The 14,880-nt window shown below is 43.2% G+C and overlaps 2 protein-coding genes across 2 annotated transcripts in view; both read left to right on the top strand.

Moving 5' to 3' along the window:
• NKX2-3 (NK2 homeobox 3) overlaps positions 1-6,739 on the top strand; it is an 8,139-nt gene extending 1,400 nt beyond the window's left edge. Inside the window, exon 2 of the mRNA XM_040361292.1 lies at positions 3,441-6,739. Within this exon, the coding sequence (XP_040217226.1) occupies positions 3,441-4,072 (632 nt within the window). The 3' untranslated portion in view covers positions 4,073-6,739. The remainder of the gene's footprint in view (positions 1-3,440) is intronic.
• LOC120946674 (homeobox protein zampogna-like) overlaps positions 1-14,880 on the top strand; it is a 102,684-nt gene that overhangs the window by 20,184 nt on the left and 67,620 nt on the right. The gene's annotated exons all lie outside the window — the stretch shown is intronic.

The following is a 14,880-nucleotide window of genomic DNA, read 5'->3' on the forward strand; positions in this document are numbered from 1 at the left end:
GTACAAAACAGCAATAATAATAATAGTACAAACCAGCAATATGATAATATAATAGTACAAAACAGCAATATGATAATATAATAGTACAAAACAGCAATATAATAATATAATAGTACAAAACAGCAATATGATAATATAATAGTACAAAACAGCAATGTAATAATATAATAGTACAAAACAGCAATATGATAATATAATAGTACAAAACAGCAATATAATACAGGAGTAATAATGCTAGGAGAATACAGCATGACAAATATATATCAACAATGAGAAAAACAGCCGAAATATCCTATCATACTAAACAACAGCAACACATTATAATCGTCATACAAAACTGCCAAAATATAGTACAATAGTAATAACACAAAACGACAACAACATAGTATAATAATACTAGAAAAGGACAGCATGGGAAATATATACCGAGATGTAAAAAATAGACGAAATAATGTCTAGGAGTAGCAATAAAATAAAAATAATAATAATAATAATAACACAAAATAACGGCAACATGGTATATAATACTCATCATAAACAAAGTATACTAATAATGATCATAATACAAAACAACAGCAACATTGTATAATAATAATCACAATTAAAAACAACAGCAACATAGTATAATAATAATCATCATAATACAAAACAGCAACATTGTATAATAATAATAATAATAATAATCATAATTCAAAACAACAGCAACATTGTATAATAATAATAATAATAATAATAATAATAATAATAATAATAATAATAATCATAATACAAAACAACAGCAACATTGTATAATAATAATCATAATACAAAACAACAGCAACATTGTATAATAATAATCATAATTAAAAACAACAGCAACATAATATAATAATAATAATAATCATAATTTAAAAAAAAGTATAATAATAATAATCATAATTCAAAACAACAGTAACATGGTATAATAATCATAATACAAAACAACAGCAACATTCTATAGTAATACTACTAGAAGACAGCATGAGAAAAATATTCCCAGAAGGAAAAACAACAACAACAACAAACAATGCAAAACAAATGCAATGGAATAATAATATTAAAATAAAACAATCACAATTATAATAACTGCAACATAGTAACAAATCAAAACCAAATCAAAAGTAACATAGCATAGTAGTAATAATAAACAATAAAGTATAATAAATCCATGAAGGGGGTGAATCAGGTTCAGCTAGGCAGAATTTTCAGTATGAAGCCAAGATAAGGAAAACGGAGTTCAACCCTAATCCTTGAAAGTATTATTGTACTGAAAGAGTAGTTGATGTATTATTGTACTGAACGAGTAGTTGATGGTTGGAATAGACTTCAGGCAGAGGTAGGGAGTCAGTCAACAGTGGATTTAAACATGCCCGGGAAAAAAACATAGATCTGTACAAAAAAATAATAATGTATACATAAAAAAATAAATAAAAACAAAAACAGAAAAAAATAAAAAAAACGGGCAACTCGATGAACCACTTTGTCTTTTTTCTGCTGACACTTTTCTATGTTACTATGCTTCTAGTAGTAGTGATAATAATAATAGTAATAATAGTAATAATAATAATAATCATCATATCAGCAACGCTAAATTATTATTATAATTATTATTATGATGATTATTATTATTATTATTATTATTATTATTATTATTAATAGTATCACTACTATAGCATAGTAACATAGAAAAGTAAAAAGAAACAGCATGAAAAGACCACAAGTGGTTAATCGAGTTGCATTATTATAATTGTTGTTACATATTATATTATTATAAGACAAAAGTTGCTGATCCCTTCTGTACATTCTGACCAATATAACAGCAAAAATAACAAGAATAATAATAATCATAATAATACCAACAGCAACGTTATTATTATTATTATTATTATTATTATTATTATTATTATTATTATTATTATTATTGTTGTTGTTGTTATTTTTGATGTTATTTTGGTCAGAATGTACAGAAGGGATCAGCAACTTTTGTCTTATAATAATATAATATGTAACAACAGCAATTATATTAATACGAAGCAATCACAATATAGAATAATAATAATAATAATAATAATAATAATAATAATAATAATAATAATAATAATAAAACAGAACACCCTCATATTCTTACGTTGTATTGCATCCTTTGGCAAAAGCAAAACATTTTAATTGACCACAAGGATAAGCTACAGACACATATCCATGGAGTAGTATAGCAATAATAGTAATAATAATAATAATAATAATACAAACATCACTAGAGATAGATAGATAGATAGATAGATAGATAGATAGATAGATAGATAGATAGATAGATAGATAGATAGATAGATAGATAGATAGATAGATAGATAGAGAGATAGATATGTATGTATCATTATGAATAATTAGTAGATTAAAAAAAAACAGCAACAATGTAGTAGCAATAATAAATATACGTATTAATATATATATATATATATATAGAGAGAGAGAGAGAGAGAGAGAGAGAGAGAGAGAGAGAGAGAGAGAGAGTGAGAGAGAGAGATCTATATATCTAGATATAGCTATCTATCTATCTATCTATCTATCTATCTATCTATCTATCTATCTATCTATCTATATTTGTATAGATAGATAGATAGATAGATAGATAGATAGATAGATAGATAGATAGATAGATAGATAGATAGATAGATAGATAGATAGATAGATAGATCAGAGATATATATACACACACACAAAAACAGCAGTAGTAATAAAAATCTCCTGAGCTCCTCCAATACACATTTTATTGATCATTTTCAGGGAATTATAAGATCTGAGCTTTCAGGAATAGAAATAAATCAATAACTCGATCACAGGACGATCTGTAGATGAATGACGGGGGAGTATTTTTTATTCTTCGATCAGATAATACAAGGAAATATTATTCTTCGATAATCAATCAATCTGTTTTTGAAAAACAAATAGAAATAAACAAATTTATAGAACAAAAGTGAATCAGTTTCCTGATCATTAGTAAAATAAAGTAGATCCTTTCTTTCTGAAGTCAGGAGAATGTTCTGAATGGGGTTTTCTATGGAATATTTCACTTTTTATCGCTATTTATGAAGTTTTCTAATCTCAGCCCGGCCGGAGTTTTTCTGGTTTATAAAATTCAGCAATTTGCAGGACAAATTCAGACAAAACTTTTAGAAAATAAGATCTTTTCTCCGGAAATTAATATTTTCTCTTGAAATGAATCTTGTGCTGCATTATAACACTCACATAATAAGGCGGCATTATAATGTTACAAATAATAATCTAAATAAAAGGTAATTGATATAAAATCGGATTTTCTGTTTCTATGATTGATTGGATGTCAGAGTCATTAATCCCCCTCCCCCAGTGGTGTCTATGGTGGAATATTCTGCTGGTAATCTGCTTCTCCTCTCTCTGCACAGAGGCCTGCTACTTGAGCAAGTCGCCCCCCCACCCGGAGGAAAAGTCGGAGGAGTCGGAGAGACCCAAGCAGAGGAGTCGGAGGAAGCCCCGGGTGCTCTTCTCCCAGGCTCAGGTCTTTGAGTTGGAGAGAAGGTTCAAGCAGCAGAGGTACCTGTCTGCCCCAGAGAGGGAACACCTGGCCAACAGCCTGAAGCTCACCTCCACCCAGGTGAAGATCTGGTTCCAGAACAGGAGATACAAGTGTAAGAGGCAGAGGCAGGACAAGTCCCTGGAGATGGGCCCCCACCACCCACCCCCACCCCCGAGGAGGGTGGCAGTGCCAGTGCTGGTCCGGGATGGGAAGCCTTGCATTGCTGGCAGTCAGGGCTATAACAATGCCTACAATGTAAGTGCCAGTCCTTACACCTACAACAGCTACCCGGCCTACAGCTACAACAACAGCCCTTCCTACAACACCAACTACAGCTGCAGCTACTCCGGCATCCCCCCCATCCAGCACAACCCAGGGACCAACCCCTTTGTCGGCATGGGCAACCTCAGCCAGCTGGGCAATGCCACACAAGGCCAGAACCACACGGGGCCCTCAGTGCCCACCTGCCAGGGGACTTTACAAGGGATCCGAGCCTGGTAGGACTGGAGCAGGGACTTCTCTACTGGACACACAGACCTCCAGGATCTGGGGGTGCTCTATGACCCAGGGAAGCTTTATGACCCAGGGGGGCTTTATGGCCCAGGGGGGCTCCATGACAAGGGGGGTTCATGGCCCAGGGGGGCTCCCTGACCCAGGGAGACTCCATGACCCAGAGGGGCTTCTTGACCCAGGGGGGTTCCATGGCCCAGGGGGGGCTCCCTGACCCAGGGAGACTCCATGACCCAGAGGGGCTTCTTGACCCAGGGAGGTTCTATGACCCAGGTTGGGCTCCATGGACCAGTCATCAGATATTGTGACACAAGGTATTATTATTATCAATATTACAAACTGGCTGATGACATGCGCACTGGTAGAAACCCCAAACTACACCAACCACGTGATCACCAGCCCTTTAAAAGGATGCCTTAACCCCTTAACCCCATGCGGATGGGGCAGATGACAGCAAGCTTGATCTATGGGATACATTGTGTGACACAGACAATGGACGGTGCTGGCTGTCAGTGTATGGCAGCTCTGTGTCTATCTATAGCACTCTACAGCTGGACTACAAATCCCAGCAAGCCTGTACCCCAACACAGCCAGACAGGCAATGGACATGAGATAAGTATTGGAAACATATCGATCTATGATCAGCACATTTCACAGTCAAAGTTTATGATGTCAAAAATTGTATAAGATTGAGATCCAGATGGATCTACCCTCTTCCATATTACCCTGGACCCCCTGACTTCTAGATGTAGCCACCCTCTTTAATATTACCCTGGGGCCCCTGAATTCTAGATAGACACACTCTCTTCCATATTACTCGTGGGCCCCTGAGTTCTAGATGGATCCATCCTCTTCCATATTACCCTGGGGCCCATGAGGTCTAGATGGATTTACCCTCTTCCATTGTACCCTGTGACCCATGAGTTATGGATAGATCCTTCCTCCTCCATATTACCCTGGGGCCCCTGAATTCTAGATAGATCCACTCTCTTCATATTACTCTTGGGTCCAGAATTCTAGATAGATCCACTCTCTTCCATATTACCCTGGGGCCCCTGAGTTCTAGATGTATCCATCCTCTTCCATATGATCCTGGGGCCCCTGAGGTCTAAGTAAATTCACCCTCTTCCATTATACCCTGTAGCCCCTGTGTTATGGATGGATCCATCCTCTTCCATATTACCCTGGGTCCCCTGAGTTCTAGATAGATCCACCCTTTTCCATTGTACCCTGTGGCCCCTGAGTTATGGATGCATCCATCCTCTTCCATGTTACTCTGGGGCCCCTGGATCCATTCTCTTCCATATTACCCCAGGGCTCCTGAGTTCTAGACAGATCCACCCTTTTCCATTGTACCCTGTGGCCCCCGAGTTATGGATGCATCCACCCTCTTTCATTTTACTCTGGGGCCCCTGGATCCATTCTCTTCCATATTACCCCAGGGCCCCTGAGTTCTAGACAGATCCATCCTCTTCCATATTTCCCTGGGGCCCCTAAGTTCTAGATGGATTCACCCTCTTCCATATTACCCTGGAGCCCCTGAATTCTAAATATATCCACCCTCTTCCATTGTATCCTGTGGCCCCTGAGTTACTGATGCATCCACACTCTTCCATATTACCCTGGGGCCCCTGAATTCTAAATATATCCACCCTCTTCCATTGTACCCTGTGACCCCTGAGTTATTGATGCATCCGCACTCTTCCATATTACCCTGGGGCCCCTGAGTTCTAGATAGATCCACCCTCTTCCATTGTACCCTGTGGCCCCTAAATTATAGATGGATCCACCCTCTTCCATATGGGGCTCCTGAGTTCTAGATAGACCCACCCTCTTCCATATTACTCTGGGGCCCCTGAGTTCTAGATAGATCCATCATCTTCCACCATACCTTGGGGCCCCTGAGTTCATGATAGATCCACCCTCCTCCATATTACCCCGTGGCCCCCAGAGGCAGGAAAAAAATGGTCACACAGTCAGATATCAATCAGTTAAATCAACGTGTATGCAGTGTGTTGGGGGGGGGGGGGTTGTGATTCCAATAATTATTTGATGGAAGTTAATTGGGGTAAGTTTGTATTTTCTGGGGGTGGGGCATTTAATTGGCATTTTGGTGCATTTCCATGTTTTGTATTAATGGCAAATATGCACCAACATGTATATCAATACACGTAAATAGATATAAAAAAAAATCAACCCCCCCCCCCCTGTCTAATTGTATGTATATGGTTCATGGATTGTTTATTATCTGGATGATATAAATCTGACCAGTGTGACCACTTAAAGAGCCCCCCCCCCCATCTGTACACTTCCTGGAATAGCAATATAGCAATAATCATTTCTGCCCTAATATTGGAATTTCTGCCCCCTCCCCCCCCCTTCAATCCTTGTATATGAGAACCGTATTTATCAGTGTATAAGCGCCCTGCTAGCTTATTACTGCTGTTATACAGTATTTCCTCTGTAATGTCTCTATCATAAAATGGAACAAAACACTCTCTGTACAATACAGATCTTTAATCTATTATTGGATTTGTACATAGCACTTTCTACCTTTTTATTATAGGAAAATCAATCATTCTCTGTAAAAAAAAAAAAAAAAGGAAAGTACACAGGTCAATGCACTACAACTGAATAAAACCCAAAAGTGCAATATCAGCCCTGCTGGTGGTGTGTCCATGTTGTATCTGTTATTCCATCTCATCATTATAATCGATTGCTGGTGACCTCGGGAATAAGAGAAATATTATAATAATGATTATTGCTATAAAATACAGGTCCATTGCCTTGCTGTAATCCTGTGTGTGATCTATAGGGAACATTATAATGATCAATATCAGTGGCGGCTGGTGCTCAAATTTTTTTTTGGGGGGGCAAATAAACAACAAAACAAAAAAAAACATCAATTGCAGCCTTACTGTGCCATCAAACATGTAATGCCATCAAACGCAGCCACTGTGCCCAGCTTTTTTCACCACTGCACTGTGCCCAGCAATTGTCACCATGCACTGTGCCCAGCAATTGTCACCACTGTGCCCAGCAATTGTCACCACTGCACTGTGCTCAGCTATTGTCACCACTGTGCCCAGAAATTGTCACCACTGTGCCCAGCAAATGTCACCACTGCACTGTGCCCAGCTATTGTCACCACTGTGCCCAGCAATTGTCACCACTGCACTGTGCCCAGCTATTGTCACCACTGTGCCCAGCAATTGTCACCACTGTGCCCAGCAATTGTCACCACTGCACTGTGCCCAGCAATTGTCACCACTGCACTGTGCCCAGCTATTGTCACCACTGTGCCCAGCAATTGTCACCACTGTGCCCAGCAATTGTAACATAGTGTTGCATAGTGTGGAGCTGTTGCGGGCGCGCTCCCGTGATACAGCGGCGGCCACAGCCGCTTTACAATCTTGTTTTTTTTTTGTTCAATTCTCCTTTAAGGGGGCGTGACAAGGGGTGTGTCCTATGCCTGCATACTTTTGCGGATAGGTGACGCTCATTCTCATCTCGAAAAGTTAGGAGGTGTGCATAGTAACCAATCAGCTTCCAGTTTCAGCTTTGTTCAGTTTAGGCTTTGACAATAAAACCTGGAAGCTGATTGGTTACTATGCACAGCTGCACAAGATTCTGTGTGCTCCAGTTTTAGTAAGTCTGCCCCAGTGCTCTGAATGAAGCCAGTATAGAGGATTATGGAAGATAAAGTGACATTGAGAAGTGTCTGGACTGGACGTTTATGGGGTCCCCCCTCTTTCTGGGGTTCATTAAGGCTGCTGGGGAAAAGTATCCAGTCCTTGACTCCACTGCAGCGACCTGCTGACCTGGGGTGGAACTGCACCCCAGGAACAACAGCATGAGCCCACAGCACAGCCAAGCTGGGACAGAAGCTCCACATTTGAACTGATTACCATGGTCAGAGTCACTTAACTCTCTGACCCCCTCTAAATTTCAATAGCACCGGTTCTGAAAAGTAACCAGGCGCTACACACTCCCCCCACTTAAATAGAACAAATGAGGGAAGGTGGAGAATGAATAGCCCCGGGTCATTCACTGTCCCAGAGACTAGGAGAAGGGGGGGGGGGGGCTGTATATTTGTTGCACTTTTATTAGATGTTCCAAAATGTATTCTCAAATTGAGAGAAATTCATAAAATTAAAATGTTATTTTTTATTTGCCTGGATGGAGATTTTCTGTTAAGTGGACAATCGACTTCTGGATCGGTATTCATGGAGAAATATGGGATTTGTAGGATTTTGCAGATTGATTGATGTTCTTGGAAACTTCGGCTGATTTACTAAAATCATCTATCCAATCAGGTGCAGAAGAAAAATAAGACAATATTTGCTTCTTGTACCTGTCTGATTGGATACAAATTGATGGCATAGTCTTACATAGTAGTACAGAAACAAGCGCATTCCTGCGTGATTCCAGCGCATTTTCCTTTGCGGTGCATTTTGACAGTCCATTGATTTGAACGGGTTGCAGTTTGCACTGGACCCTGGAAAAAGTATTGCTTGCACTATTTTTAAAAAACGCACTGCGCCCAAACCGCAGGGTTCCTTGGTACCGTGTGACTTGGTGCCCGCAAATGCACTGCGTTTACAATCTGCATTTGGGGTGCCAATAACAATACATGTCTCCTCTCCCCAATTTTCTCTATCCCCCCTCCTATCTTCTATTCCCATACGCCTCTCTTTGTCCTCACTCCTCTCTATTTCTCTATTCCTCTCTACCCCCCCACATCTCTCTATCCTGGCCCACTCTTTGCTATTCCCCCACGGCTCTCTATGTCCCCACTCCTCTCTATTCCCTCACCCCTCTCTATTCCCCCACGCCTCTATATGTCCCCACTCCTCTCTATTCCCTCACCCCTCTCTATTCCCCCACGCCTCTATATGTCCCCACTCCTCTCTATTCCCTCACCCCTCTCTATGTCCCCACTCCTCTCTATTCCCCCATGCCTCTCTATGTCCCTACTCCTCTCTATTCCCCCACGCCTCTCTATGTCCCCACCCCTCTCTATTCCCCCATGCCTCTCTATGTCCCCACCCCTCTCTATTCCCCCATGCCTCTCTATGTCCCCACCCCTCTCTATTCCCCCACGCCTCTCTATGTCCCTACTCTTCTCTATTCCCCCACGCCTCTCTATGTCCCCACCCCTCTCTATTCCCCCATGCCTCTCTATGTCCCCACCCCTCTCTATTCCCCCGTGCCTCTCTATGTCCCCACCCCTCTCTATTCCCCCATGCCTTTCTATGTCCCCACTCCTCTCTATTCCCTCACCCCTCTCTATGTCCCCACTCCTCTCTTTTCCCCCACGCCTCTCTATGTCTCCACTCCTCTCTAATCCCTCACCCCTCTCTATGTCCCCACTCCTCTCTATTCCCCCACGCCTCTCTATGTCTCCACTCCTCTCTATTCCACCATTCATCTCTATCCCCCCACACCTCTCTATGTCCCCCACTCCTCTCTACCCCCCACTCCTATCCATCCCGGCCCACTCTTTGCTATTCCCCCATGCCTCTCTATGTCCCCACTCCTCTCTGTTCCCTCATGCCTCGCTATGTCCCCACTCCTCTCTATCTTGTCCCACTCTTTGCTATTCCCCCATGCCTCTCTATGTTCCCACTCCTCTCTATTCCCTTACGCCTCTCTATGTCCCCACTCCTCTCTATTCCCCTATGCCTCTCTATGTCCCCACTCCTCTCTATTCCTCCATTCCTCTCTATCCCCCCACTCCTTTCTATCCCCCTCTACTCTCTATCCCCCCACTCTTCTCTATGTCCCCATTCCTTTCTGTCCTCCCACTCCTTTCTATCCCCCTCTGCTCTCTATCCCCCCTACTTCTCTCTGTCCCCCCCACTCTTCTCTATGTCCCCATTCCTTTCTGTCCTCCCACTCCTCTCCATCCCCCTCTCCTTTCTATCCCTCCACTCCTCTCTATGTCCTCACTCCTCTCTATCCCCCCCACTCCTCTCTATGTCCCCATTCCTTTCTGTCCTCCCACTCCTCTCTATTCCCCTCTGCTCTCTATAACCCTCTACTCTCTATCTCCATCTACTTCTCTCTACCCCCCACTCCTCTCTAAGTCTACACTCCTTTTATCCCCCTCTACTCTCTATCCCCCCACTTCTCTCTATTCCTCCATTCCTCTCTATCCCCCTCTACTCTCTATCCCCCCTCTATTATTTATTCCCCCACTACTCTCCATGTCCCCATTCCTCTCTATTCCCTCACTGCTCTCTATCCCCTCACTGCTCTCTATCCCCCTTTACTCTCTATCCCCCCACTATTCTTTATTCGCCCACTACTCTCTATGTCCCCACTCTCTATTCCTCAATTCCCCTCTATCCCCCCACTCCTTTCTATGTCCCCATTCCTTTCTGTCCTCCCACTCCTCTCTATCCCCCTCTATTCTCTATGTCTTTATTCCTTTCTACCCCCCCCCCCCCCTACTCCTTTCTCTCTCCTTACTCCTCTCTATGTCCCTACTTCTCTCTATTCCCCCTCTCCTCTCTATCCCCCTCTGCACTCTACCCCCCCACTCTTCTATATTCCCCCACTCCTCACTATGACCCCCTTCCTCCCCCCCCCTTTTTATTTCCTAACTTCTATCTCCCATTTTCACCCCACTCCACATGGGCTGGTATACAATAGTAGTAATTTCATCTAATCTATCTTCACATCGACTACCCAGTCAGGCTCAGATGAAGCAAAAAGTTCTGGAATTGCTCTTATTCATGAGATGACATCGGCCTGTTCTGGCTGTTTTCTTTCTGTTTGGGTGACTCCTGTGTATGACCGCCATATGGTAGGATCCATTTCTAATGTTTATTAAAAAATCTGCTTCAGTCACTATTGTTCCTGCTTGTGATAAGTGGCATCGGAGTCATCTGCCAGTGATACTCATCTCCTCTTCTTCACTGACCAAATGCAAATTACGGGCCAGAAGAAGTGTTTCGATTTTGGAGTGTATCACCCAATCCGTCAGATTATGCTGACAAATCTGAGGCCTCGTACACACGGCCGAGGAACTCGACGTGCCAAACACATCGAGTTCCTCGGCCAGTTCAGCCCTGAAGCCGCCGAGGAGCTCGGCGGGCCGAGAGCTCCCATAGAACAACGAGGAAATAGAGAACATGTTCTCTATTTCCTCGTCGAGCTCCTCGTCGGCTTCCTCGGCCGAAAGTGTACACACGACCAGTTTCCTCGGCAGAATTCAGCCAGAAACTCGGTCGGAAGCTGAATTCTGCCGAGGAAACTGGTCGTGTGTACGGGGCCTGAGTGTCTCCTAGGCCTGTGTGAGTCTCTCTACTCCTTTCCTATCCATTCCTCTCCCACCTCTATTTACTTATTTCCTTTTTATAATTTTACTTTACACTTCTCCCTCTTTCCCCTTTTCTTTTCACCTTTTTTTCCCCTTCAGCAAATCACCTTATTCCCCTCTCCCCTCTCTCTCTCTCTCTCTCTCTCTCTCTCTCTCTCTCTCTCTCTCTATCTCAATTCTCACTTTTGCTTCTCACTACCTCTTCCATTGTTTTTTTCTCCTCTACTCCTCTCGTCTTTCCCTTTCCCCTTCTATCTCTCCCTCTTTCTCTTCTCTCTCTCCCTCTCTCTTTTTTCCCCCATTCCTTTCTCTCTGTCTCTCTTGCTTTCTCTCCTCTATTTCTCTTTCTGTCTCTCTCTTTTTTACTCTCTCTCTCACATACTCTCTCTCTCTTTCTGTCTCTTTTTATATCTCTCTCTATTTTAATTGTTCTTTCCTCCTTTCTCCCTCCTCTCTCGTTCTCGTTTCCTCTCCTCTCCCTCTCTCTCCTCTCGTTTGCTCTCTCTCCTCTTTTCTCTCTCCTCTCTCTCTTTTGCTGTCCTTTTTCTCTCTCTCTCTCTCCCTCACTCTCTTTCGCTCTCTCCTTCCTTTCTCTTTCCTCTCTTCTCACTCTTTCTGTCTTTCTCCACTCTCTATCTTCTCTGTCGTCCATTCCTTTCTCTCATTCTCTCTCTCTCTCTCTCTCTCACTTGCTTTCTCTCCTATTCCCTCCCTCTCTCTGTCACTCTCTCTCTCTCTTTTTACTCTCTTTCTATCTTCTCTCTCTTTCTGTCTTTTTATCTCTCTCTCTCTCTCCCCTCTTTTTTCTTTCCCCTCTCTCTTTCGCTCTTTTTTTCCCTTTCTCATGCCCTCTGCTCTCTCTTTACTCTCCCTCTCTCTACCCTCATTTGCTCTCTTCTCTCTCTCTCTCTCTCTTCTATCCATTTTTCTATCTCTCTCTTCCCTCTCTCTTTTGCTCTCCTCTCTGTCTCTTTGTCTCTTCTTTTCACTCTCTCTCTCACTTCCTCTGTCTTCTCCCCCTTTCTGTCTCTTTCTGTCTCTCTCTCTAGTTTGCTTGTTCTCTCTTCTCCTTTCTCTCTCCTCTCTTGTTCTCTCTTTTTTCCTCTTTCTCTTATTTCTCTCTCTTTTGCTGTTTTCTTTCTCTGTCTCTCTTACTCTCTCTCTCCTTCCTCTCTTTCTCCACTCTATCTCTCCCATTCCTTTCTTTCTTTCATTCTCTCTCTCACTTGCTTTCTCTCCCCCTCTCCTATTCCTCTCTCTTTTTTTCACTCTTTCTTTCTGTCTTCTCTCTTTTGTTTCTCTCTCTCTCTTCATCTCTCTCTTTTCTCTTCTCTCTTTTCTCTCTCTTTTGCTCTTTGTTTTCCCCTTTCTTTCTTTCTTTCTTTCTTTCTTTCTTTCTTTCTTTCTTTCTTTCTTTCTTTCTTTCTTTCTTTCTCTCCTTTCTCTTTCTCTCTCCCACTCTTTCTTCTTATTTTTATTCCTCTCTCTCCCCCTCTCTCTCTTGCTCTCTCCTTCCCCCTCTCTCTCTTTTGCTCTCTCTCTTCTATCTCTTTCAACCTATATCTTCTCTATGTCTCTCTATCTTTCTCTCGCTCCTCTGTCTCTCTTTCATCCCGTACCTCTCTCTTTTTTCTCTCTCTCTTTTGCTTTCCTTCCTCTCTCTCTTTCCTCCCCCTCTCTCTCGCTCTTCTTTCTCTTTCACCCTATCTCTCCTCTATGTCTCTCTATCTTTCTCTCGCTCCTCTGTCTCTCTCTCACTCTTTTTCACTCTCCCTCTTTCTCTCTTTCCCCCTCTGTCGTTTTTTATTTTTTTTCTCCTCTCTCATCTCTTTCCCCTCTCTCTCTCTTATTCTCTCTCTCTCTTTCTCCTGGTTTTGTGTGTCTCTTGTCATGTAGTGAGATGTCTGGCAGGGCCTACAAGGAAAGGGCAGACCTGCCACACTCAGACCGATTGTTGGCGTGCCAGGGAGTGTGAATGGGGGAGAGGGAACAAGTCTTTGGTGAAAGGGAACGGTCCGAGCGGGTAGGAAGGTGGGAAGAATAGCTTTTTATTGGATTCTGGAACAAAAGGTGTGTGCTAGCCAGGCAAGGTCCTCAGCAGTAACAAAACCCTCCAAAGAACCTAGATTGACGTTCCTCCATATCCCCCATTGATTCCCAAACCAAGGTTATTATTAAGCATTCTGGTTAACAGAGGGATGGATAATGTGTTTAGTTTGGGAGGCCGAGGGAGAGAAGGGGGTGGAGGAGGCTGATTAGGGGGACAGGCAATGTCTTGGCCGGTTCTTTCAGCGGGAGGCTGGCAGCCTCAATGCCAGGTCATTATTGCAACATGTCTAGCAATTTGCTGCTGTGACAGAGAGGGGGGGATGGGACAGGAAAGAGGCCTCCAAAAGGCCCCAAATCAGAGTATGGACCCAGCTGTTCTGGGATTTCATATTCTCTCATATCAAACAAATCCTGCGGGGAATGGGGATTATTCCTATCCCACTGCTCGGCACGCCATGGCCGGAGACATATAATATACATGTATGTGTGTGTGTGCACCACCCCATGACAACAATGGCCTCTCCATATCCCACCGCCTGAAATAAGAACTGTCTGTATTCCTCCAGAGCAGTGGCGGTTGGTGCTCAAAAATTTTGGGGGGTGCAAACAGACTAAAAACATCAATTGCCACCACTGTGCCCATCAAACGCAGCCACTGAACCCATAAATTGCCACCACTGTGCCATCAAACGCAGCTACTGAACCCATAAATTGCCACCACTGTGTCATTAAAGGCAGCTACTGTACCCATCAATTGCTGCCAGTGTGCCCATCAATTGCTGCTACTGTACCCATTAATTGCTGCCACTGTGCCCATCAATTGCTGCCAGTGTGCCCATCAATTTCTGTCACTGTGCCCATCAATTGCTGCCAGTGTGCCCATCAATTGCTGCCACTGTGCCCATCAATTGCCGCTACTTTACCCAATAATTGCTGCCAGTGTGCCCATCAATTGCAGCCACTGTGCCATCAATTGCCACCACTGTGCCATAAAATGCAGCCACTTTACCCATACATTGCCACCACTGTGCCATCAAACGCAGCTACTGAACCCATAAATTGCCACCACTGTGCCCATCAAACGCAGCTACTGAACCCATAAATTGCCACCGCTGTGCCATTAAACGCAGCTACTGTACCCATCAATTGCTGCCATTGTGCCCATCATTTGCTGCCAGTATGCCCATCAATTGCTGCTACTGTACCCATTAATTGCTGCCACTGTGCCCATCAATTGCTGCCAGTGTGCCCATCAATTGCTGCCACTGTGCCCATCAATTTCTGCCAGTGTGCCCATCAATTGCCGCTACTTTACCCAATAATTGCTGCCAGTGTGCCCATCAATTGCAGCCACTGGACCATCAATTGCCGCCACTGTGCCATAAAATGCAGCCACTTTACCCATACATTGCCACCACTGTGC

The sequence above is a fragment of the Rana temporaria genome, chromosome 8 (assembly GCF_905171775.1).
Source record: "Rana temporaria chromosome 8, aRanTem1.1, whole genome shotgun sequence".
Taxonomy (NCBI): Eukaryota; Metazoa; Chordata; class Amphibia; order Anura; family Ranidae; genus Rana; species Rana temporaria.